At 39.9% G+C, this 26,969-nt stretch overlaps 1 protein-coding gene across 3 annotated transcripts in view; it reads left to right on the top strand.

Annotated features, from left to right (window-relative positions):
• CASP10 (caspase 10) overlaps positions 1 to 12,129 on the top strand; it is a 121,886-nt gene extending 109,757 nt beyond the window's left edge. For all 3 annotated transcript variants that reach the window (XM_073551480.1, XM_073551481.1, XM_073551479.1), the window contains exons 10-11: positions 2,786 to 3,272; positions 6,985 to 12,129. In XM_073551480.1, coding sequence (XP_073407581.1) covers positions 2,786 to 3,272; positions 6,985 to 7,165 — 668 coding nt within the window. In that variant the 3' untranslated portion in view covers positions 7,166 to 12,129. The remainder of the gene's footprint in view (positions 1 to 2,785; positions 3,273 to 6,984) is intronic.
• Positions 12,130 to 26,969: the final 14,840 nt, after the last annotated feature.

A 26,969-nucleotide genomic window follows, 5' to 3' on the forward strand; every position in this document is an offset into this window, starting at 1 on the left:
ATTATGTAGTAAAAATAACCTGACAGTGCGATTATGACAATTCCAAGTTTATAAGGCTATTTTAATGGTTGAAAAAAATTCAGAAATTTGTAAAATGAAAACAAAAAAGGATTTGTTTTGTGTCACCATTTCCTGATACCCATAGATTTTTTATTTTTCCATTAATGAAGCTGTGATATGGCTTAATATTTGCATGTTAGTTTCATAGATTTATTGAAACCATTATGTGTGTTTTTGTAGCATTTTTTGCAGAGGTGTCCTGACAAAAATAACAGCACTTTGATTTTTTTTTTTTCTGCATTTAACGGTATAAATAATTCTATATTTTCATAAATCATGCTTTTATAGATATGACAATGCCAGCATTTTTTAGTTTTTTAATTGTGAAAAGGGGAGTGATTTCAACTTTTATGTTTTTTATGTATCTTTTAAAAACATTTTATTTTTTACTTCATTTATTAGTCTTAATAGGTGACTTGAAACTGTATTGCACTACATACTATTATACCACGGGTTGGGCTTCATAAGAAGACCAAGATGGAAGCGACTTTCCTTCAGTAAGCCACTGGCTGCTTTGGCAAACTATTGGCAACTCATGTTTGAGTCGTTTGGGCGGAAGCTACGCAAGTTGACAACTTTATTTAAGTGCTACTGTCCGTAATTGACAATGGCATCTAAATGATAAAAGTGCTCTGATCGCTGCTGTCACAGGCAGATGTTGGCTGTATGACACAGCTGATGTGGTCCTGAGCCCTCTCAACACATGCACCCTGATTATGATGTGCAGTTACTTCAGGTAGCACAAAGAGGGTGAGATTAGCAGTCCAACAGTTACATTTCTCTATACACTGTGTTCCAAATTATTATGCAAAAAATATTTCCTCATATTTTCTCTAAATTACCTATATGAATTGCAGTCATTGTTATTTTCCAGTCATCTAATATTCTAGTATAATTGCAATGTTTTTGAACAAACTCCCTATGAAAACAGTATATTTTTAAAAATAGGAAACACTCAAAATGCATGTTCCAAATTATTATGCACAGCAGAGTTTTCAACCTTTTTATTTTTATTTTGAACAAAAAAATGGTCAATTGTGAAATTATAAGCATTCTCAGCTTAGTACAAAATGAAATCAAACAGTTTTCAAGTCAAAATTTTATTCTAGGTGATGTTACATTTGCACATAGGACCCCTTCGAAAGAAGCTTCTGAACTCTCTCGTCCATTGAATTTGTCAGTTTTTGGATGGTTTGTGCTTCAATTGTTTTGCATGTGGACAGAATACCCTCCCAGAGCTGTTGCTTAGATGTGAACTGCCTCCCGCCATCATAGACACTCCTTTTGATGATGCTCCAGAGGTTCTCAATGAGGTTGAGGTCAGGGGAAGATGGCGGCCACACCATACGTTTGTCCTCTTTTATGCCCATAGGAGCCAGAGATGCAGATGTGTTATTTGCAGCATGAGACGGTGCATTATCATGCATGAAAATGATCTTGCTGCGGAAAGCACAGTTCTTCCTCTTGAACCATGGCAGGAAGTGCTGTTTTAGAAACTCCACATAGATTATGGAGTTCATCTTTACCCCTTCAGGGATCCTAAAGAGGCCGACAATCTCTCTCCCCATGATTCCAGCCCAAAACATGACTCCACCTCCTCCTTGTTGGCGCCTTTGCCGTGTTTTCATGGGGTGTCCATCAACCAGCCATCCTCCACTCCATCCATCTGGACCATCGAGCGTTGCACGGCACTCATCGGTGAACAAAACAGTTTGGAAGTCAGTCTTCATGTATCGTTTGGCCCACTGGAGCCGTTTCTGCTTGTGTGCAGTGGATAGAGGTGGTCGACAGGATGGCTTACGCACAGCTGCAAACCTCTGAAGGACCCTGCATCTTGTTGTTCGGGGGACATTGGAGGCACCAGCAGCTTCAAAAACTTGTCTGCTGCTATGACAAGACATTTTTGCAGCTGCTCTTTTAACCTGACGCATTTGCCTGTTGGAAAGAGTCCTCAATTTTTCCTTAGCACACACACGTGTGTGCTGGGAATCAGCTACATACTACTTGATTGTGCGATGATCACGATGAAGTGTCTTGGCAATGTTGATTGTAGTCATGCCTTGACCTAAATACTCCACAATTTGTTGCTTCTCAGCAGCCGACACATCCTTTTTCTTTCCCATTTTGGCAAAAAATGTAGGCTGCTTAATAATGTGGAACAGCCTTCTTAAGTAGTCTTGCCTTTATTTGGATACACCTGCCAAACTAATTTGCACAGGTATCTGCAATTGCTTTCAGTGATATAAAGAGGCCTGACACACATCACCATCAATGAGTTTAAATGACAAACAAAAAAATTCTAACCTTATCACTCCTAAACTCTTATTGCATAATAATTTGGAACACAGTTTAAGATCAAATAAAACATAACGATTATTATAATTATTATAAAATATGCTAGTGATAAATTCTCTTTAGTGTTCTCTTGATTCAGATCTATGACATTTCAACCAATGTGTTCAATGCCGGTGAGAAGAAGCTGCACCTAGTACACCAAGTGTTATTAGTTCATGTGCCCAATAGCAGGAATCATTTCAGGATCCATATATTGGGACTGAGCTATTGAGGCATGTGTGACTACTGGCACTGGACACATTAGATGGACGTTTTGAGAGGAAATAAAACCCATAACATCAGCAGAAACATGTCCTCAGGGTTATTGACTTTCGTTATTTTTTTTGTATTCCTTATATTGTGTCATTTTACAAAATTTGTAATCTCACAGAGTTCCTGTATAGCGTTTTCAGTTGGCTGGGCCTACACGTAGAGACTCGCACAGACTTATTTGCAAAGGAAATCCATCAGTGCTTGACTGAGTACCAGAAGAAAGATCATTCGGAGAGAGACTGCTTTGTTTGCTGCATTTTAACTCATGGAAAATCAAAAGCAATCTACGGGGCTGACAATATAGATATACCTATAAGTGAAATAACATCACATTTCTCTACCGACAAATGCACAACATTGGCTGGAAAACCTAAGCTATTCTTTATACAGGCGTGTCAAGGAAACATTTCTCAGGGAGCACATGCTATTGAAGCAGATGCAGTTTCTAACGTTGAAAATAAAAGACCTACAATAACAATACCTAATGACGCAGATGTTTTGATTGGAATGTCAACAGTGGATGGCTACTATTCATTCCGCCATAATAAAAAAGGATCATGGTACATCCAAACTCTTTGTGAAAATTTGACGAAACTGGTGCCAAAGTAAGTACGTTTTTGAAAATAATAATGCATGTGTGCAAGGTAATATGCTATACATAATTATAATAAAGGACATGTAGTCGTGGTCATTTATTTTAAGTACCTCAGCCCAACTTCATTGGTTAGAGGTTACATTCACAAGAACCTGCATGGTTTAATAAATATTCTACAGTGGCGTGTAAACGTTTGGGCACCCTGAGTCAAAATGACTGTTATTGGCAACAGTTAAGAAAGTTGAAGATTATATTATCTCTAAATGGGCTAAAATTAAAGGTGACACATTGCCTTTGCATTTTAAGCAAAAAAAATTATTTTCATCTTTCACATTTTAAAAATTACAAAAAAAAGGAAAATTGGTCCATTTTCCTTCTTTGTTCTGTTAAAATGTCAAAAATTATATATATCCTAAAATATATGGGTCCTTTGACCCATGGAAGCCCTTGCAGTGTGAAATGTCCATAGCCCTTCATTGTTTCCACCTCTTCTCCCTTGTCGCAATGTTTTCACCTGCTTTTTAATAAAGTATAGATGCCTGGAATGGTGACTACTGCCTTCTTTCCCTTTGGATATATATATATATATATATATATATATATATATATATATATATATATATATATACACACATATACATATGTATATATATACAGGGGTTGGACAAAATAATGGAAACACCTGGTAACATCAACAAAAGTTAGCTTAATATGGTGTAGGTCCACCTTTTGCGGCGATTACAGCCTCAATTCTCCGAGGTATGGATTCATACAAGGTGTGAATTGTTTCCAAAGGAATTGTAGCCCATTCTTCAGTTAAAACACCCTCCAGTTCTTTGAGCGACGATGGCGGCGGAAATCGACGTCTAACGTGAATCCATAAAATCAACCATAAATGCTCAATAATGTTGAGGTCTGGGGATTGTGGGTGCCAGATGAGATGCTCAACTTCATTACAATGTTCCTCGTGCCATGCTTTAACGATTCTAGCTGTATGAATTGGTGCATTATCATCCTGAAAGATGGCGTTCCCCTCCGGGAACAGTGCTTGAACCATAGGATGCACTTGGTCGCCCAAAATGCCTAAATAATCTCGGCTGTTAATTCTTCCATGAAACAATCACTGACTTCAGGGAAACAAGTCAAAGAAAACACTGCGGCAGTCGGCAAAGGCGCTCAATCAGTGAAATCCTAGGTGCATTGCTCCCTGGGAAATACGAATATGCAAATAAAGTCCGTGGAGCCTCATTTAAGAGTCTCAAACACAGGCTGGGTCCTTCCCTGGAGGAAGATCTGGCTAGTCCCGTGTTTGAGACTCTTAAATGAGGCTCCACGGACTTTATTTTCATATTTGTATTTCCCAGGGAGCAATGCACCTAGGATTTCACTGATTGAGCGCCTTTGCCGGCTGCCGCAGTGTTTTCCTTGACTTGTCTCCCTGAGGTCAGTGATTGTTTCGTGATGTTGGTCTACTAGGCATTGCTCCCACCTAGCCAGAATCCTACTGAGGGGCAACACCCCGAAACAGCTGTCTGTGGATGGATTCCTGGCCTCGGTATTTAAATACACATATCACATAACACAAATAATCAACTACAAAACATTACCATATTTCACGGTTTGCATGTTTATATAACATGTTCGATGATTATGATGCCAAAACGTTAGGTGTTTCCACTATTTTGTCCAACCCCTGTGTATGTGTGTGTGTGTGTGTATATATATACACTCACTGGCCACTTTATTAGGTACACCTGTCCAACTGTGTGTTAAGACTTAATTTCTAATCAGCCAATCACATGGCGGCAACTCAGTGCATTTAGGCATGTAGACATGGTCAAGACAATCTCCTGCAGTTCAAACCGAGCATCAGTATGGGGAAGAAAGGTGATTTGAGTGCCTTTGAACGTGGCATGATTGTTGGTGCCAGAAGGGCTGGTCTGAGTATTTCAGAAACTGCTGATCTACTGGGATTTTCATGCACAACCATCTCTAGGGTTTACAGAGAATGGTCCGAAAAAGAAAAAAAATCCAGTGAGCGGCAGTTCTGTGGCCGGAAATGCCATGTTGATGCCAGAGGTCAGAGGAGAATGGGCAGACTGGTTCGAGCTGATAGAAAGGCAACAGTGACTCAAATTGCCACCCCTTACAACCAAGGTAGGCAGAAGAGCATCTCTGAACGCACAGTGCGTCGAACTTTGAGGCAGATGGGCTACAGCAGCAGAAGACCACACTGGGTACCACTCCTCTCAGCTAAGAACAGGAAACTGAGGCTACAATTTGCACAAGCTCATCGAAATTGGACAGTAGAAGATTGGAGAAACGTTGCCTGGTCTGATGAGTCTCGATTTCTGCTGCGACATTCGGATGGTAGGGTCAGAATTTGGCGTAAACAACATGAAAGCATGGATCCATCCTGCCTTGTATCAACGGTTCAGGCTGGTGGTGGTGGTGTCATGGTGTGGGGAATTTTTTCTGGGCACTCTTTGGGCCCCTTGGTACCAATTGAGCATCGTTGCAACGCCACAGCCTACCTGAGTATTGTTGCTGACCATGTCCATCCCTTTATGACCACAATGTACCCAACATCTGATGGCTACTTTCAGCAGGATAATGCGCCATGTCATAAAGCTCGAATCATCTCAGATTGGTTTCTTGAACATGACAATGAGTTTACTGTACTCAAATGGCCTCCTCAGTCACCAGATCTCAATCCAATAGAGCATCTTTGGGATGTGGTGGAACGGGAGATTCGCATCAGGGATGTGCAGCCGACAAATCTGCGCCAACTGTGTGATGCCATCATGTCAATATGGTCCAAAATCTCTGAGGAATGCTTCCAGCACCTTGTTGAATCTCTGCCACGAAGAATTGAGGCAGTTCTGAAGGCAAAAGGGGGTCCAACCCATTACTAGCATGGTGTACCTAATAAAGTGGCCAGTGAGTGTATATAAAACCTCCTTCTCACCCCCAGGGTTCTGCGCAGGGTCTTAGTTGTCCCCAGCATTGCGCATTTCTAGACAGAGAGCACAGATTTTGCTCCTGGGATCTGTTGTTGCCATTCTTTCAACTTATGGGTCACTGCTCCAAGTGCTCCTATCACCACTGGAATCACTGTTGCCTTCACCTTCCAGTTCTCCTTTGAGGCCCTGGTATTCCTTCAGCTTATCATATTCCTTCTTTCTGATGTTGCTGTCATTTACCACTGCCACATCTATTATCATTACTGTCTTCTGATTCTTGTCTACTATCACCTGCTTATCCAACTGGATCTTGAAGTCCAACAGGTTTGTAGCCCTTTCATTCTCCACCACTTTTTCTGGGGTCTCCCACCTGGACTTAGGGGACTTAGCCCATATGCTATGCAGATGTTCCAGTATACAATTCCCGCTACTTGGTTGTGGCGTTCAGTATACACTGTTCCTGCTTGCATTTTGCATCCTGCCACTATCTGTTGGATGGTTTCTGGTTTCTTTGCATAGTCTGCACCTTGGGTCTTGTCTTGTGTGGTAGATTCCTGCTTCTATGGATCTGTTACTTAGTGCTTGCTCTTGTGCCGCTATGATTAGTGACTCTGCTGTCTCGGAATCCAGCTTTCTCCAGCCATTGGTAGGATTTCTCCATGTCAGCCACCTCCATTATTCCTCTATTTTATCTCCTGGAAATTTATGTATTCGCAACTTCCTTTAATAGTGAATAATTTGTAATATTTTTTTTTCCAGAGGAGAAGACATTTTGTCCATTCTCACAAAAGTCAACAAAATTGTCAGTGAAATGGAGTACCCAAAGGACAGCAAGACCAATCTGAAGCAGATGCCACAGCCAACTTATACACTGCGAAGAAAGCTTGTTTTTCCAATACCTCTGGCTCCATTTAAACAAGAATCTAGAGAAACCAATTAATTTTTGTAGTCAAAGTATTCTGTTTTGTTAAGATAAAGAATGTCTTGTTTCCTATGCTGTAAAGTTGGTTTCACACATCCATGTTTTATGGTCTGATTACAGACTGCAATTTACAGAATGGCTGCGGGTTACCTGTCCCGAACATGACAGACTCATATATGTCTACCGGGATGTCAAGATCAGTTCAGGAGACCAGTGGTCGGACTGTGTATCGCATTACGTACTCAGATGTCAAAACAGGGATGTGTGAAATCGGCGTAAGGCCAGGATCACACATGCGAGAAACTCGGACAAGTCTCGCATGTTAATACCCGGCACTGCCGCTGGCACTCAGGAGCGGAGCGAAGCTGATTGCTTTGTGCAACCCTGGGCTAATGTCGTGTAGACTTGTCCTGTGTGACGCGACCCGCAGGTCGGTAACTAAAACGACAAGACAAACAAGGGAACACCAGGGACACAGTTACAATGGTGGGCCCTACAACAGGGAACGGGGACGTGGAGACCTTTTGCACTCCCCTAAGGCAGTGTCCCTGAACACTCCTAACGTTCCCTATACAGGCTCTTCACCTGTTTTTCTTATCTTTCAGGTTACATCGGGGGCTTATCTACAGCATTACAGATTGCTCTAGATCAGGGTTCCCCAACTCAAGGCCCACCAACAGATCATGTTTTCAGGATTTCTTTTGTATTGCTCAGGTGATAATTGCTTCACCTGTGCAATACAAAGGAAATCCTGAAAACATGACCTGTTGGTGGGCCTTGAGGACTGGAGTTGGGGAACCCTGCTCTGTATAAGCCCCTGATGGCGGTGGCCGCAGCTCATAGGGCAAAAATGAGTTGACAGATTCCCTTTAAGGAGGCTAAAAAAACAAAGCAAAAAATAAAATATTGATACAAAATATAAAAATTCAAACCACCCTTCTTATCCTCCATTAATAATAATAAAAAATTAAATAAAATACCCAGATTTGGTATTCTCACATCTGTAAAAGTCCCATCTATTAAAATATAAACTTAATTTACATAAAGGGATAACTCTTTAAAGTGAAAAAATAAAATAAATAAACATCCGAACGTCATATGTACAGCAGAATAGTATCAATAAAAACTTAAGCTTGCCAGGCACAAAGAACATTTTCACACAACTCCATTGCTGAAAAATAAAGATGTTCTGGGTTTCAGAATATGGCAACCATTTTTTTTAGGAAAGAGCAATTAGTTCCAGCTGCGTGTAAAAATTTCTTCTTTATTTCAACATTTAAAATATGTCATCTTCATAGTATATGCCATACACACGGACACGGCAACGCGTTTCGATCAGTATGATCTTTGTCAGAGCCATAGAGATACACTGATCTCAGCTACATATATACTATATTCAATCCAATGATATGCACAGATACAGTCACATGACAATTAAACTCATTAAAATTACAAAGCAATATACAAAATAAATTAAAACACATGTTGCAAAAGAGAAATATTTATCTTTTCAACAGTAATGAAGCATTAGGTCATTTCGTTTATTTAAACCATTCGGGGATCGGGCATTTAGGTGATAAATCCAAAAAGCCTCTCTTGTTAACAGGCGTCGCTTTGGATCTCCGCCGCGGAAAGGAATTTTAACCTGTTCTATTCCTTGCACTTGAAAGCTCGAGGTATTTCTGGCATGGTGCCTAATGAAATGCTGCGAAACAGCTGATAAATTACGATTCATGTTATTCGTATTCTCAATATCATGTAGATGTTCCCTAATGCGCATCTTCATTTTTCTAGATGTGCACCCTATGTATGATAATTTGCAAATGGTGCAGTCTACTTTATATATTACATTGGTTGAATTACAATTAATATATTGTTTTATGGTATATTGCACTTTATTTGCCGCATCAGAAAATTTTTTTAGTAACATTTGCATATCTACACGTTTTACATTTTGTGGCTCCACATCTAAAGAAACCATTACAGGTTAACCAGGTTTTGTTTGTTTTATTATTGAGCGAAAATAAATTAGGTGATAATTTGTCTCCCAATGTAGGGACTCTTCTCGATACTATATTAATACCTGGCTTTAATATATCTGCCAATTTACTATCTTCATATAAAATGGGCAAATATCTATTAATGATTCCCTTGATTTGTGGAAATTGACGACTAAACTGAAAACAAATATACGGTTTCTTTCCAATAACTGTCTCATTTGCGTTGCCACTAGCAAAAATCATTTCATTACGTTTTTTATTTTTTACTATTTGTTGTGCTCGATTTAAAGACCAATCCGGATACATGCGATTTTTTAATTTTTTCTCTACATGTTCCAGTTCACTATATAGATTACTCTCCTCGCTACAATTGCGTTTAACCCTTGTGAGTTCTCCTACTGGTATTGCTTTAAGGGTATGTTTATTGTGGCTACTAGTCGCATGTAAGATGGTATTCCCACTATAGGGTTTGTGATGTGTTTTCGTAGAAATTATTTTCCCCTCAGCACCAAATAAATCCAAATCCAAAAAAGATATATGTTCCATATTATGTTCATACGTAAATTTAATATTGTATTGGTTAGAGTTCAAATATAGCATAAAGCCGGGTATGGCAGATACATCTCCATCCCAAATTAATAGGGTATCATCGATATATCTGCCATACCATGCCACCTGTCCATAAAAAGGATTAGAATCTGAGAAAATAAATTCATATTCCCAATACGACATAACCAGGTTTGCAAGGGACGGTGAAAATTTGGCTCCCATAGCTACTCCCTTCAACTGTAAATAATTACACTGGTTAAAAGAAAAAAAATTGTGTGACATCAAAAATATTACTACCTGCAAAATATAATTAATTAAATCTATAGAGTAGTTGCTAAACCTTTTTAGATGAAATTGCAGACCTCTTATTGCTAGATCATGAGGGATACATGTATATAGTGATACTACATCACAACTAAGCCATGAATATGAGGACAACCACATTTTGTTGGAAAACATTTGTAACACCTGTTTGGAATCTCTAATGTAGCCAGGCATCCTCTGTACAAGGGGTTGCAACAATGTGTCAACCCATTGTGACAAGTGCTCATGTGCTGAGCCGATGCCCGAGACAATCGGTCGCATAGGAGGAATGCCACTGCCTTTGTGAATTTTGGGTACTCCATATATAATTGGGAGCACCGGTTTCTTCACTTGCAGATATTCTGCCTGTTTTTTAGTAATGACTCCTAACTCCAAACCCTCTATAATAATTTGATTAGTTTTATCCTTGAATTGTTCTAAAGGGTTGAGATCCAGTTTCCTATATGTCAATTTGTCTGACAATAACTCAATCATTTTATCATAATAATCTTTAGAATCTAGAACCACAACTACCCCACCTTTGTCTGACATTTTTATAACAATATCTGTCATTGATTTTAATTCTCTTAGGGCTATAAATTGCTTGCCAGATAGATTTTTAAATTTGCCTATTTTACTATTTTTCTGATTAAACAAAATTTGCAATTCCTTTTCTACTATATCTTGGAATCGGTCCATACACTCAGATCTCGCGTGGACCGGATAAAAATAGGGATTTTTTGTGGAAAAATTTGATGACTGATTAACAAATTCCATTTCTCTATTTTTTTCTGTATCCAAATCTTGTAAAGTTACCAATGACACCTGCTCCTGAAAGTTCATGTGTAAAAATTCATTAGTTATTGTTTGAGTGTTGTCATCACATTCTCCTTCTTCATTCATTGTTGTTTGTGAAATAAAATACCCAGATTTGGTATTCTCACATCTGTAAAAGTCCCATCTATTAAAATATAAACTTAATTTACATAAAGGGATAACTCTTTAAAGTGAAAAAATAAAATAAATAAACATCCGAACGTCATATGTACAGCAGAATAGTATCAATAAAAACTTAAGCTTGCCAGGCACAAAGAACATTTTCACACAACTCCATTGCTGAAAAATAAAGATGTTCTGGGTTTCAGAATATGGCAACCATTTTTTTTAACAAATGTATTTTTTTTTAACCCACCACTTGAATAGTTTTTTTATTTACTTACGTTTGGTATTTCTATAATCATACTGACCTGGAGAATCCTGTTGCCAGGCCATTTTTAATGAACAGGGAACACCAAGAAAATATTTTTAAAAAAAGCAATAGCGGAATTTGTTTTTTCCACCATTTCACCGTAATTGGGTTTTTTTCTCAGCATTTTTCAATACAATGAATGAACACTGTAAAAAAAGAACCCCCATAAAATGGCAGAATTGCATTTTTTATCACCATTTCAACCCACTTTGATTTTTTTTTCAGTATATTGTATGGGAAACTAAAGGAAGTCATTAAAAATTACTTGTCCCACAAACAATACACATACATCTATGACGGCATAAAAGTAAACAGATATGGCTCTAGGAAGAAAGAGAGGAAAAAACAAAAGCGCAAAAATAAAAATTGTCCTCAGTCGGAAGAAGTTAAAATATAGCATCCAACAAAAATATTCTAGTACTACATTAATAGAGAATTAGCTGCTAGCTTGGCAAAAGAATATCACAGCCTCCAAACTATGCAATAAGAATTTATTACTAAGCGATAATAAATTATTGCATACTTTTGTAAGTGTTCTTATGGTCAGGAGTTTATTGTAGGTCTATATGGATTTTGTTGTTTCCTGATCTTTATTTTTGGAGACTGTGGTATATATATTTACAGCTTGGCCTGAACATCATGGTGAACTCCCTTTTTTACTTGTTGCAGCGACTTTACAATTCTGGAATTTTACTGTAATATTCAGAGGTCTGAGAAAAAAATGTACAGACGCATCTGTATGTGTAGGCATCCAGTGTTTAGAAACATCTGATATTGTGAAATCCAGGATGTCAGATATCTAAATGAGTGTACTGTACTATGTGTGATAAAAATGAAAATTAATGTATGGATTTATAAGTGTTTAAATGACCATTAACTTATTCTTCATCTGAAGTTTATTCTTTGCAATGCTGAGCATCTTGTTCTTCTTATTTATTTCTCCTTAGATTAGCCTATTCATTTGAAAAGTCTTACTAAAATTAATAGAGTATTTCATGTAACTACTGCTTAATCCTATAAATGTAACCTTGTTAAAGAGAACCTGTCAGGTTCCCCGTGCTTCCAAAAAGACCAGCAGTTGTGTCTGCATATATAAATACAGTCCCTTTATTACATTGCACACATAAATTTGAATTTCCCTATGGTGGGACGATTAAAGGATTATCTTAAACAGATCTTGAGAAAAAGTATTTTTAAAATCCGTTTATAATATTAAAATGAGGGTTTTGACTAAAAATGGGGCATTAGTGTCCCCAGTCTAGTTGGCCCACTCAGCATGATTTACAGGTGCCGGCGTCATCGCCAGTTCTAAACATATCTTGCGCATGTGCGCAGCTTCTTTCCCTCATTGCATTGAGCCTCTGAAGCAGGGTGTACATGTGCTGGCTTCAGAGAGCGCACTGCGCATGATCGAAAGTCTTCTTAATTTACGATTATGAGCAGTGCACCTCTCTGAACTGGCACGTACACACCCGGCTTCAGAAGATCAATGTAGTGAGGGGAAGAAGCCACAGGCTTGCGCAAGGTATGTATATTAAGTCATGTTATCACACTCACAGGGGCGTGATAACATGCTGAGGCTAGTTTCACACTAGCGTATTTTCCACGCAACGCTCGGCGCCGCTAAGCCCCACCCACTGTCGGCTCCCTGCCCGCCTCATCCGGTCATCGCCGCCTACTATCGCACATAGCTGCATGCGATCTGCGCACCCTATCTTTAGCATAGGGTGCACAGACCGTGCGCTAGTAGGATTTTAGCGTGCGGTGTGCGCGAACGCACCATGTTGCATTTTGGCGCGCTCGGCGCACCTTCAAAAGTACGCAGCGCACGCTAAAATCCTACTAGCGCACGGCCAGCGCACGGTCTGTGCACCCTATGCTAAAGATAGGGTGCGCAGATCGCATGCAGCCGTGTACGATAGTAGACGATGACCGGATGGGGCGGTCAGGGAGCCAACGGGGGCGGGGCTTAGCGGCGCGAGCGCCGCTTGGAAAATATGCTAGTGTGAAACTAGCCTGAGTGAGCAGAGTAGTCTGAGGACACAAACGCTCCATCGACTAGTCACAGGCCTTTCATATACATATCATAAACAGACTTTAGAAACACTTTTTCTAATATTCTGTTTGTGTGTAATGTAATAAAGGGAGTGTTAGGCAGGGTATTTGCATATGTAGACACAACTGCTGGTGGTTCTGGGGGGACCTGACAGGTTCCCTTTTAAGGCCTTTTTCATGTGTGGAAGAACACTGCTTATATAAACTACTTCAATGGGAGCTGTAGTACCTCAGAACATCCACCACACCCTGTCCACAGCCGCGCTGTGCCGACTCCACGCGCTGTTAGGGCAGTTTCACACGTCAGTGTCTCTGGTACGTGTAGTGACAGTTTTCTCACGTACCGGAGACACTGACACACGTAGACACATTCGAATTAATGTGTCTATGCAGATGTCAGCGTGTTTTCACAGACCGTGTGTCCGTGTGCAAAACACGCTGACATGTCCGTTTTTGTGCAACAGCACGGATCACACGGACCCATACAAGTCAATGGGTCCGTGTAAACACGTACCGCACACGGATGCTGTCCGTGTGTGATCCGTGTGCGTTTTTAAAAGTCAAAGGGTTAACATTGAAAATAATTTTTCAAAAACACGGACAGCATACGGACAGCACACGGACAGCACACGGATGGTACACACGGACATACAGATAGCACACGGATGGCATACGTATACACACGGACACGGATAGCTCCGGTACCGGTTTTTCCGGTACCGGAATTATCTGGACGTGTGAAACTGCCCTTATACTGATCATGTAGTTTCTGGGAGTTGGATTCCCAACAATCTGATGTTGGTGACCTATCCTAAGCATACGTAGGTCATCAATATGTAAGTCTTGGAAATCCCTTTATTGTATATTGTATTCTTTGGTATAATACTTTTCATGACAAAAAAATGTTTAAATTGCAAGTGATTTGAAAAATGATTATGATCCCCCGAAACAGTTACAGGTACACTTTACTTGGCTGTGTTAGGCCTCTTTCACACTTCAGTTTTTTACAATCAGTCACATTCCGCCAGGTTTTGAAAAAAACGGATCCTCAATTTTCCTTTGAGGATCCGTTTTTTTTCCCCATTGACTTCCATTAGTGGCGGATTGTGACGGATTGCCATCCGTTGCATCCGTTTTTTTTGAGGATCCGCCAAAAGTTGCTGTCCGTCACCATCCTCAAAGATTTTCAAACGGAGCTTACGTTTTTTTCTGTGGCGGATCCTCCAGACACTGATTTAACCCGAAATTCTTTCTGGGTGCCGGACAAAAAAAAAATTCTCTCTCTCTCCCTCTCTCCCTCTCTCCTTTTCCCGGCCAGCGTTTCCTTTAAATTTCCTCATTTTCAGGATTCGTCTGAAAACGGATCCTGTGCCATCCGTTCACATCAGTTGAGAACGGATCCGCTTGTCTGCCTTTTTGGCGGATTTGAACTGATGCAAAAAACTGAATTGTGAAAGAGGCCTAATTGTTCATTATTTTCTTACTGCTTCAAGGCCAGTTCCAAGATTACAAGGACAGGTGTTTATGCTGCTCCCAGCACTCTGGCAAAAGAAACTGGGGACAAAACTTTGTACATACCATGTACTCCTGCTGCAAATTTTTATTTATATATATATAGTATATACAGTATATATATTTTTTTATATATATTAATAGGATCTTGATTCTTTTAGCTCACAGAGCAGACAAAATATTGCGAGTGAGATTTTTTTAACCCCCTTATTCTTGCATAGTATAAATAGGATGCAGAAAGTAAATGGTTGGGATGACTTGGTGCATATACAGTAATTTATGATCAGAGCTCTATAAATGTGGTGGCCAAAGCATCGATAGTAAATTGTGTGGTCATAGTGTGTTTAGAACACTTGCATGATTTACTACCAAAATGTACAGATATGGACAAAAGTTTTGAGAATAATTTGTTTTTTACAAAATCTGCCTCTTCAGTGTTTTCAGATATTTTCATAAGTGTTAAAAATAAACCTGACATCTCAAGAAATACCATCTACCTGCAAATATAGGGTTAATCTGCAGGTTAATATCACTTAAACCTTGGTTAGCTGCCTTATTGGAAGAGTGGCGTCAGGTAGAAAATAACGTTTTAGTTCTGCTGCTGGCTTCTAGTCATTGGGGTGGTGCAGTCATCACTATTTACCTGCACATTAACCCTATATCTGCAGTTAAGCTTTTCTCAAGGTGACAGGTTTCATTTTAAACTCTTTTTGACAAATACATCAAATTTGTATAAAGACTCAATAATTACAGTGTTGATTCATTATTTTCAAAACTTCTGCCATTCACACTATCATGCTGGGTATCAGCTTCTGGGCCAGATCCTGACTATACTGGGAGTCAATCACAATTTTTGTGTTTTTGTTTGTCCAGCCACTTTTTGAAGATTGACTACAGGATCTCAATGGGATTAATGAGATCTGGGGAGTTTCCTGGCCATGGACTCAAAATTTCAATATTTTGTTCCTCAAGCCACTCGGTTATTACTTTTGTCTTGTGACGTAGTGCTCCATGAAGCTAGAAATAGTATTGTTCATCACTAAATTGTTCCAACTGTACTGTCTCAGTTTGAAAGGGGCATTACCAGAGAAAATAACTTTACCCCAATCCTCTGCAGTCAAATCCCTGTACTTCCTGCAGAATCATAGAATCATAGAATGGTAGAGTTGGAAGGGACCTCCTGGGCCATCTGGTCCAACCCCCTGCTCAAAGCAGGATTCGCTAAATCATCCCAGTCAGATGTCTGTCCAGCCTCTGTTTGAAGACTTCCATTGAAGGAGAACTCACCACTTCTCGTGGCAGCCTGTTCCACTCATTGATCACTCTAACTGTCAAAAAGTTTTTTCTAATATCTAATCTGTGTCTCCTCCCATTCAGTTTCATCCCATTGCTTCTAGTCTTTCCTTGTGCAAATGAGAATAAAGTTGATCCTTCTACAATGTGACAGCCCTTTAGATATTTGTAGACAGCTATTAAGTCTCCTCTCAGTCTTCTCTTTTGCAAACTAAACAGACAGAACGTCAGTCTGTCCTTGTGATTTATCTTGGAGAGAAGTGGCTTCTTTGCTGCCCTTCTTAACACCAATGAAGAGGGGCACAGGGCCAATTGAAGTGGTCTGGAACTGAGTTCTCATTGCCTTAAAACCCTTCTTATAATCCAGAATCACAGTTGAATGTTCTGTGGGGTGCTTTCTTTACTCTCTAAAAACTTTAACTATAAAAACTGAAGCGGCAAACATTGTGTCAGTCTTTTGGCCTCAACTGTACTAAATAATGAAAGTGTCAATGAATTGAAAAAAAATATGTACGGTAGTTTTTTAAAAGTTTAAATCATGAATATCCCTGTAAGTTTGAAATGTGTTATGAACTCTTGTATTAAAATGCTTTAATAATAAGCCGATAATGTCTGTAAAGCGCTGTAGAGTTAATGGCGCTATGTAAGTGTGTAAAATAAATAAAATGTACATGGTGCTGTGAGAAAAAGCAATAAAATTTAAATCTACAAAACTATTCTTTCAGTGTGGTATATAAAAACAGTTAAAAAAGTGCAAACTGGGTAAGTCTGAGCGATATGAGGGCCATGAAAGGTACTTGGCAAAAGATTTAATTTACTAAATATATTGCAATTCGAGATGATCAGATCTCTTTGCGCAACCCTAATTCACTGTCCAAGTCAGTGCTTTCTGGCTGTGGACAGGAACTGCGTGAATTTCCTTACCCTCCCCAATCCCAGGCTAGACTTATGAATAGCTGGGCTGGCGTGACGTCACCTGTGCTCTGCACAGAAGACATCACCCCAGGCTGGTGAATCAGATGTTGTGCTGAGGAATCTGGCATTTCAGGAAATTGGCGCAACTCTTGTCCACAGCTAGAGAGTACTTACCAGGACTGTGGACTGAGGTTGCCTGAAGCGATCCGATCATCTTCAATTGCATTTCTGGAAGGTAGAAGAATATCTGCAAATAAAAAGTTGATAAGTAGCATAATATCATTTTTTGTATGGAAAATTGCTAAACATTGGCTGGAACACCTAATCTATTTATATATGCATTATCAAGGAAACTTCTCATGGTGAACAGATTCATTTTTTTTTCATCAAAGAGAAAACGCCTGCAAAAACTATACCCTGTAACACATGCTTTGGTTGGAATGTCAGTATTGGATGGTTACTGTACATTCCGTCACAACTGAAACGTGACATGGCACATCCAAGCACTTACAGAAAATGTGACTAAATTTGTGCCAAAGTAAGCACATTTGTAAAACTAGAAACTATGTGAGAGAAGTAATACCATATGCTTTACATACATATAACATTTAATGAGATCATTTTAAATTCGTTTTTGTTGTCTTAAGGTTCAGGGTTTAATGATTCAGTTAGTCTTCAAAGATTAGATTAAATCCATAACACAATATTGCAATCAAAGATAGGACATAGCACAAATATATTGTAAATTGTGCTGTGAAAATAACCTTCTAATATAGAGTTCCCCCACAAAGTATCATAATATTAATGGTGATGTACTCCCTTATAGGTAGAAATACAGAAAGAAAAATGGAGTATACTACTCTCACCGAAAGGATGATGGGAAAATTGTGTATAAAAACAAAATTACTTTATAATTACATTTACTAAATTATCAGAATTGTACATCATGAGGTCAATCAAGAAACTGTGCAAGAAATGGAGCAAGATGATCCCCTCACAAAAAAGGGAAATCAGACATATTCTGCACAAATGGACATCCAAAGCCAGTATGAATGATATGATAATGTCAGTTAGACATACCGGTAATTCTATCTCAGATCTGTGTAGAAATAAAGTACAAAGAACATTATCAAAAGAATTCAATGAGTTTGATTTACAAGACATTACTGTCCATAATCCTAAAAAAATAAAGTGACAAGTGCAGCAGGATTATGCAGCCAGTGAATGTCCGCAAAAATGTTGATTCAAAACCAGAATTTAAAAAAAATTAAAAATTTGGCAAATGGATATATAAATGATGCTCACAATTCCAATGGAAAACTAAAGTGGTGAGTGCAACTTGGAATAGATGAGTAGAGGATAAACTCAAAACATCAGCATGCATAGACCATTCTCAAATAAATCCTACAGGGTTATAATGTAGAGCAGCTTCAGAAATATGAACAGCATTGCTTCCCCATGTAGATGAAGGAGGGAGGATCGCCTGCCCGTGCTTCGAAGCACTTTTCGCCTGCTTCTTTTACAGGGGTACAGTGAATGGGATATAGGCGCTCAGTTTATCTTGCCCTGTTAAATGTTTGCCCCATTCTGTTTGGTGCATGAGATCGCAACTCCCCCAGTAAAAAAAACATCTGTTCCTGGTGTTCCCGGAAAAGTATTCCCTGTAACTTCATAGGTGCAGGTGACACAATCTCTTCGAGACGCTTGAGGAGGAAGCAAATTGCACATGAGCACAGCGGCGGCCATTTTTATGAAGTGCACATAATGGGGATAAATAGGGATTATAAGGATAACGTAAACTATAAAAGAAGGAGAAGCTCATGGCAAAGAAGGAATATGTATGTGAATTATGTGTACTGTATATATAGGAAATAAAATGGAGAGTATGAAATGAGGGTGTTAAGTGCAAGAAGGGGTGAATAATGAATATAAATTATTAAATTAGCTTGTATTAGGGAAGTGATGTGTTGGAAAAATGAATGATAAATAAAGAAGGTAAAAGAGTGAAAGAATATATTGATTATTGAATAGAAAAATAAATAAATAACGAAAAGTGTGTGATGGTGAAATCAATAAGACAAATAATAAGAGTATAGTGAGTATATTGTAACCATATAACAACAAAGTGAGCAGCTGTAACTGCTGATAAAGAGACTTCTTATAAAATAAGAGCACAAAAAGCAAACATCAAGACAACAAGTCCATATTCCATATGTCAGAAGGGTCCCCATTATGCGTGTCCAGATGTTAATTTGGAGAATGATGGAAAAATAGTTGACCGCCAACCTGGATCCCTTTAGAATTCTTCACCGTTGAGAAAGTACACATATCTCCATAATGTGGGCATATGAAGACTGCATGGTACAAAGGAGAAATTAAAAACATAAAAGAAGAAAAATGCAGAGATATAGGTTTGTAAATTTACAGAAAACTGGCGAAGCTTAGTTTCTCATTGCGCCCAGATGGTGCTATGGTATAAAGTCTCCTAATCAGTCAGTGTTTGAGTTGAGACAGACCCTGCTTCGCATTGCCCCACCTGATGCTGCAACTAACCCTATCATTGCTGCGTACATTAAAGCCACAAGGATCACATGAGTGAACAAGTTGGAAATGTTTGGGCAGGGTTTTTAATAAAGTCGTATCCATTACTTCCTTTGCTGCAATAATATGTCTAACGTGTTTTCTCGTGTGTATACGGAATTCACGTGAAGAGAGACCCACGTATATTTTACTGCGGGGGCAAGTGGCATAATAGATCACGTGAGTAGAGTTGAGCGATACCGTCCGATACTTCAAAGTATCGTATCGGATGGTATCGGCCGATCTTTAAAAAAAGTATCGGTATCGCCGATTCCGATACCGGAAGTCCCATTCAAGTCTATGGGACTTCCGGTATCGGAATAAGAAAAACCCTTTCCTGCCCTTGTACAGCCTCTCTGGGGTCTGTACGGGCCTTTCGGGGGGCTGTGCCGGCCTGCCAGGGGGTCTGTGCAGGCTCCGGTGGTCTGTGCCGGCCTGCCGGGGGGCTGTGCCGGCCTGCCGGTGGTCTGTGCAGGCTCCGGTGGACTGTGCCGGCCTGCCGGGGGGCTGTGCCGGCCTGCCGGGGGGCTGTGCAGGCTCCGGGGGGCTGTGCCGGCCTGCCGGTGGTCTGTGCAGGCTCCGGGGGGCTGTGCCGGCCTGCCGGGGGGCTGTGCCGGCCTGCCGGTGGTCTGTGCAGGCTTCGGGGGTCTGTGCAGGCATCGTCCGATGGGACTACAAGTCCCATCGGGTGATGCCTGCTACCATGACAGTGATTGACACATTAGCCAATGATGGGACAGTAATAGTCCTATCATCCGGCTAATGTGTTGAATGTAAAAAAAAAAATTAAAAAAAAATTACATGCTACATACATACAACATGCATACTACATACATGCTACATTCATACTACATACTACATACATGCTACATTCATACTACATAAATACTACATGCAACATACATACTACATATATACTACATACATACTACATATATACTACATGCATGCTACATACATACTGCATGCTACATACATACTACATACATGCTACATACATACCACATATATACTACATACATACTACATACATACTACATGCATGCTACATGCATGCTACATGCTACATACATAACACATATATACTACATGCATGCTACATACATAGTACATGCTACATGCATGCTACATACATACTACATGCTACATACTACATATATACTACATGCATGCTACATACATACTACATGCTACATACTACATATATACTACATGCATGCTACATACATACTACATGCTACATACATACTACATATATACTACATGCATGCTACATACATACTACATGCTACATACATACTACATATATACTACATGCATGCTACATACATACTACATGCTACATACATACTACGTATATACTACATGCATGCTACATACTACATGCTACATACATACCACATACATACTACATACATGCTACATGCTACATATATACTACATATATACTACATGCATGCTACATACATACTACATGCTACATACATACTACATGCTACATACATACTACATATATACTACATACATACTACATACATACTACATGCTACATACATACTACGTATATACTACATGCATGCTACATACTACATGCTACATACATACCACATACATACTACATACATGCTACATATATACTACATATATACTACATGCATGCTACATACATACTACATGCTACATACATACTACATGCTACATACATACTACATATATACTACATACATACTACATACATACTACATGCTACATACATACTACATATATACTACATACATGCTACATGCTACATACATACCACATACATACTACATACATGCTACATGCTACATATATACTACATATATACTACATGCATGCTACATACATACTACATGCTACATACATACTACATATATACTACATACATACTACATACATACTACATGCATGCTACATACATACTACATGCTACATACATACCACATACATACTACATACATACTACATGCTACATACATTCATACATATATACTACATGCATGCTACATACATACTACATATATACTACATGCATGCTACATACATACTGCATGCTACATGCATGCTACATACATACTACATGCTACATACATACCACATATATACTACATACATACAATACATTCATACAATACATACATAGACATACAGTACATATAACATAGAGTAACATACTTACCAATACTTGTCACATTGTTCCCCGAAGCCATTGTCTTTTAAAGGAATAAATATTAACATAACAAACCACAAAAATACTCACCCACGATCCGAAGCAGTCCACGAGTGTGTCCCACGACGATCTTGGGTAGAGAACTGCAGCATCAGCTGATGCTGCCGTTCTCTACAGGCTGCAGGAATCCAATGACGGAAGGTAGGTATCCTTCCGCACTGTATTCCTCCGCCACTTAAAAAAAAAAAAAAAGTTCCTAGTCTCACTTTATGCCATTGCTGTGTGGGAAATTCCCACACAGCAATGGCATAAAGTGAGACTAGGGACTTTTTTTTTTTTAAGTGGCGGAGGAATACAGTGCGGAAGGATACCTACCTTCCGTCATTGGATTCCTGCAGCCCGTAGAGAACGGCAGCATCATCTGATGCTGCAGTTCTCTACCCAAGATCGTCGAGGGACACACTCGTGGACTGCTTCGGATCGTGGGTGAGTATTTTTGTGGTTTGTTATGTTAATATTTATTCCGGAAAAGACAATGGCTTCGGGGAACAATGTGACAAGTATTGGTAAGTATGTTACTCTATGTTATATGTACTGTATGTCTATGTATGTATTGTATGAATGTATTGTATGTATGTAGTATATATGTGGTATGTATGTAGCATGTAGTATGTATGTAGCATGCATGTAGCATGCAGTATGTATGTAGCATGCATGTAGTATATATGTAGTATGTATGTAGCATGCATGTAGTATATATGTAGTATGTATGTAGCATGTATGTAGTATGTATGTGGTATGTATGTAGCATGTAGTATGTATGTAGCATGCATGTAGTATATATGTAGTATGTATGTAGCATGTAGTATGTATGTAGTATGTATGTGGTATGTATGTAGCATGTAGTATGTATGTAGCATGCATGTAGTATGTATGCATGTAGTATGCATGTAGTATGTATGTAGCATGTATGTGGTATGTATGTGGTATGTATGTAGCATGTAGTATGTATGTAGCATGCATGTAGTATGTATGTAGTATGTATGTAGTATGTATGTGGTATGTATGTAGCATGTAGTATGTATGTAGCATGCATGTAGTATGTATGTAGTATATATGTAGTATGTATGTAGCATGTAGTATGTATGTAGCATGTAGTATGTATGTAGCATGTAGTATGTATGTAGCATGCATGTAGTATGTATGTGGTATGTATGTGGTATGTATGTAGCATGTAGCATGCATGTAGTATGTATGTAGCATGCATGTAGTATGTATGTAGTATGCATGTAGTATGCATGTAGTATGTATGTAGTATGTATGTAGTATGTATGTAGCATGTATGTGGTATGTATGTAGCATGTAGTATGTATGTAGCATGCATGTAGTATATATGTAGTATGTATGTAGTATGTATGTGGTATGTATGTAGCATGCATGTAGTATGTATGTAGGATGCATGTAGTATGTATGTAGCATGCATGTAGCATGCATGTAGTATGTATGTAGTATGTATGTAGTATGTATGTAGCATGCAGCATGTATGTAGCATGTATGTAGTATGTATGTAGTATATATGTAGTATGTATGTAGTATTTTTTTTTTAACATTTAACACATTAGCCGGATGATGGGACTACTACTGTCCCATCATTGGCTAATGTGTCAATCACTGTCATGGTAGCAGGCATCGCCAGATGGGACTTGTAGTCCCATCGGACGATGCTTGCACAGACCCCCGGACATCAGCACAGCCCCCCGGCAGGCCGGCACAGCCCCCCGGCAGGCCGGTACAGACTCCCACAGGGTGCACAGACCACCGGCAGGCCGGCACAGCCCCCCCGGCAGGCCGGTACAGACCCCCACAGGGTGCACAGACCACCGGCAGGCCGGCACAGCCCCCCGGCAGGCCGGTACAGACCCCGGGCAGTCCACACAGCCCCCCGGCAGGCCGGCAGAGACCCCCGGAAGGCCCGAAATGACGGCGCATCATGATGCGCACACACCGCGCATCATGATGACGTCAGGCTGTCAATCAACTGAACTTCCGATTCCGATGCCGAATTCCGATATTGAAAAAATATCGGAAGTCGGTATCGGAATTCCGATACAGCAAGTATCGGCCGATACCCGATACTTGCGGTATCGGAATGCTCAACACTACACGTGAGTGGTATTGCAGGAAATAAATGTTCTAATTTGGAAGTCCCTTTTGCCATCTGAGGATGTAAAAGATGTTGATCCACACTTTACAGGCCGCACGATCTCCGCAGCGATCGCATCTGCATTTTGGTCCTTTAGAACTGAAAAAGTTCTTCTGTTTAGCTACATAGTGGCTTTATACAATGGTCCTTTACATGTTTATTTCTTCTGGCCGTCAAAAGATATGTCAGGTGGAAAGTTGGTCAGTACTGATTGAACTTTTAGAATGGACCAATGCTTATTAAAGGGGCTGTGCCACGATACAATATATTGTTAATGCTGCAAAAATCATGTAAATAAATATTTTTGTATTTAAAAAATAAGCACCTTTGATGTCTAATATGGCGCCCCCTAGGGTTAGAACTCCTGGCCACTCTGTCTGTCTTTCTAACCCTCTTCACTGGCCAAGCATGTGCAGTTTCCTCTCTTTGCAATGGACACCAGTGCAGGAGTATCCTTCCGCTCACAGTCAGCCAGCCGGCCGGTTCTCATGCAACTGACTGAAAGCTCATGCTGGCGCGTCTAAGGTGCCTATATACAGAGGCTCCCAGCACATCACCAGGGCAGATATGAGGAGCAGTATTACAACTCCAGTCCACTTCTTTGCACAGTCAGTGACAGTGTCGGACTGGGGTGCCTAGGGCCCACCAGTGGAACTGATTCCAGGGACCCACTCTAAATTTCAATACTCGGGCTAGGTACACTTTTTTGTTGTAGTATTTGTTAGGAGGCTCAGTAGTAAGTTTTATTATATTCACTAGAACAGGTACAACATGCTGCACGGGAATAACAAAGACCTGATTACTGTATTTAATTGGTTCTGTCCATAGCCATTTTTGTTAAGTGACAGATCCATTTATTTAAGGCTATGGTCACACATTCAGTATTTGTAAGCCAAAACCTGGAGTGGATGGTAAATATAGAAGTGGTGACGTGTTTCTGTAAGGCTAAGTTCACACTGGGCTTTATTGCTGCAGCAAAACCTGAGTGCTTGGCAGGAAAGAAGCTGCGGCAAGAATGCCGGTTTTCTTGTGTTTTTTCATGCGTTTTCTCCATTCAATTCAATGGGTGAGAAAGGCTGAAAAAATACTGAAAGAAATGACATGCTCTATGTCCAAAAAACCATGCAAAGCACAAAATACTGATGACAAAAAAAAGTGTGTGCATGAGATTTCTGAAATATCATACGCTTTGGTAGTACTGTAAAAAGCAGCTGAAAATTAGGATAAAAAATGGATAATTAAAGGGAACAAAAAGGCCCGTTGTGAACTTAGCCTTGTACTTTTCCTCTTCTACTGGTTTTGGCTTACAAATGCTGAGGTAAAATAATGACCAAATATGGATTGTGTGATTGTAGCCTTAGTTTAACCCCTTAGGGACCACCAATACTCATTAAAACAGAGGCCGCTAAGTGTACTTATTCCCTCATCGCCATTTCGCCATTGTAAAATGGCGATCGGGAATAAGGCTGTAGTGCCACCCAGAGTCGGAAATATTACTGTATGAAACTGATGTTTGTGCCATCTCAGTGTGACTGGAAAAAAAAAATTGGAGGTGTTGCATGAGGTATCAGGTCTTCCAGCTAAGAAGGCTGCCACCTCTCCCTTAACCTCCAGATCTTCATTGAAACTTCAATCCCAAGCTGTAAATGCTGGGCCAGCCATGATACCTCATGCTTGGCCCATGGCTGACTGCAGCTTTACCATTTGCAAATTTATTCTGTGGGTCAATTTATGCCACTTTTCATGTTGTCTTCTCATAACTTTAACTGTTTGGGAAGCTTTTTGTCACCTCTTAAGGTATTGTGTATGCGTTTAGTTTTACCTCTCATAGAATCTAATAGGGTTCGGATATGTTCAACGAACCTTTCAGAGAACATCTCTCCATTCGGAGAATCCAAACTGAACCTTGAAAGGTTTCTTCATCTCTTTTTTTTTTTTAATCAAGTACTTTTTATTAAGGCATATATCAAAAATGTAATACAGTCTGACACAAACTTCAGACAGATACCAAATTTACAAAGCAGATTGAAACATGTTCATTTAACATGAACTAGCCCCTATACCCAGAATTTTGGCTAGATTCTCCCCATCCCACCATATGCTGACATTGGGACGATATATAATATATCCAGGGGTTAGGGACTGCCAAATCACCCTCGTCCTTTGATCTCTGCAGATGCTCTAATTTGATGCGTGCCCGTCCACCCTTCCAAATCAGATCCCTAAATAGAGTATTAAATCTGCTGCGGATCTGCAGCGGATTTGGCCATGCGGAACCGCAGCAGAATCAGCTGCGTTGTATAGTACCATTAAAATGAATGGAAACTGCAGTGCAGATGCTGCAGAATTTTCTGCGCAGATTTGCTACGGTTTCAAAACCACAGAAAGAATTGACATGTCAATTCTTTCTGCGGATTCCACTGCGGTTTGCCATCTGCTCCATTGTAGAGATGGAAAACCGCAGGGCAAACCCGCAGGCAAATGCGCAGATATGTCTTCTGACCTGCGGATTTTACTAAATCCGCGCAGACAAATCCGCAGAGCATTCCGCAGCGTGTGCACACACCTTTAGGGTTAGAATTAGGGTTAGGGTTGGAATTAGGATTACAGTTGGGATTAGGGTTAAGATTAGGGTTAGGGGTGTGTTGGGGTTAGGGTTGGGATTAGGGTTAGGCCTGAGGTTAGGGTTATGGTTAGGGTTTGGATTAGGGTTAGGGTTGTGTTGGGGTTAGGGTTGGAGTTAGAATTGAGGGTTTTCCACTGTTTAAACACATCAAGGGGTCTCCAAACGCGACATGGCGCCACCATTGATTACAGCCAATTTTGCATTCAAAAAGTCCAACGGTGCGCCCTCCCTTCAAAGCCCCGACTTGTGCCCAAACAGTCGTTTACCCCAACATATGGGGTATCCGCGTACTCAGGAAAAATTGCACAACAACTTTTGGGGTCCAATTTCTCCTGTTACCCTTGTG

Source organism: Dendrobates tinctorius, unplaced genomic scaffold (assembly GCF_039654945.1).
Source record: "Dendrobates tinctorius isolate UK_male_01 unplaced genomic scaffold, ASM3965494v1 ptg000177l, whole genome shotgun sequence".
NCBI lineage: Eukaryota > Metazoa > Chordata > Amphibia > Anura > Dendrobatidae > Dendrobates > Dendrobates tinctorius.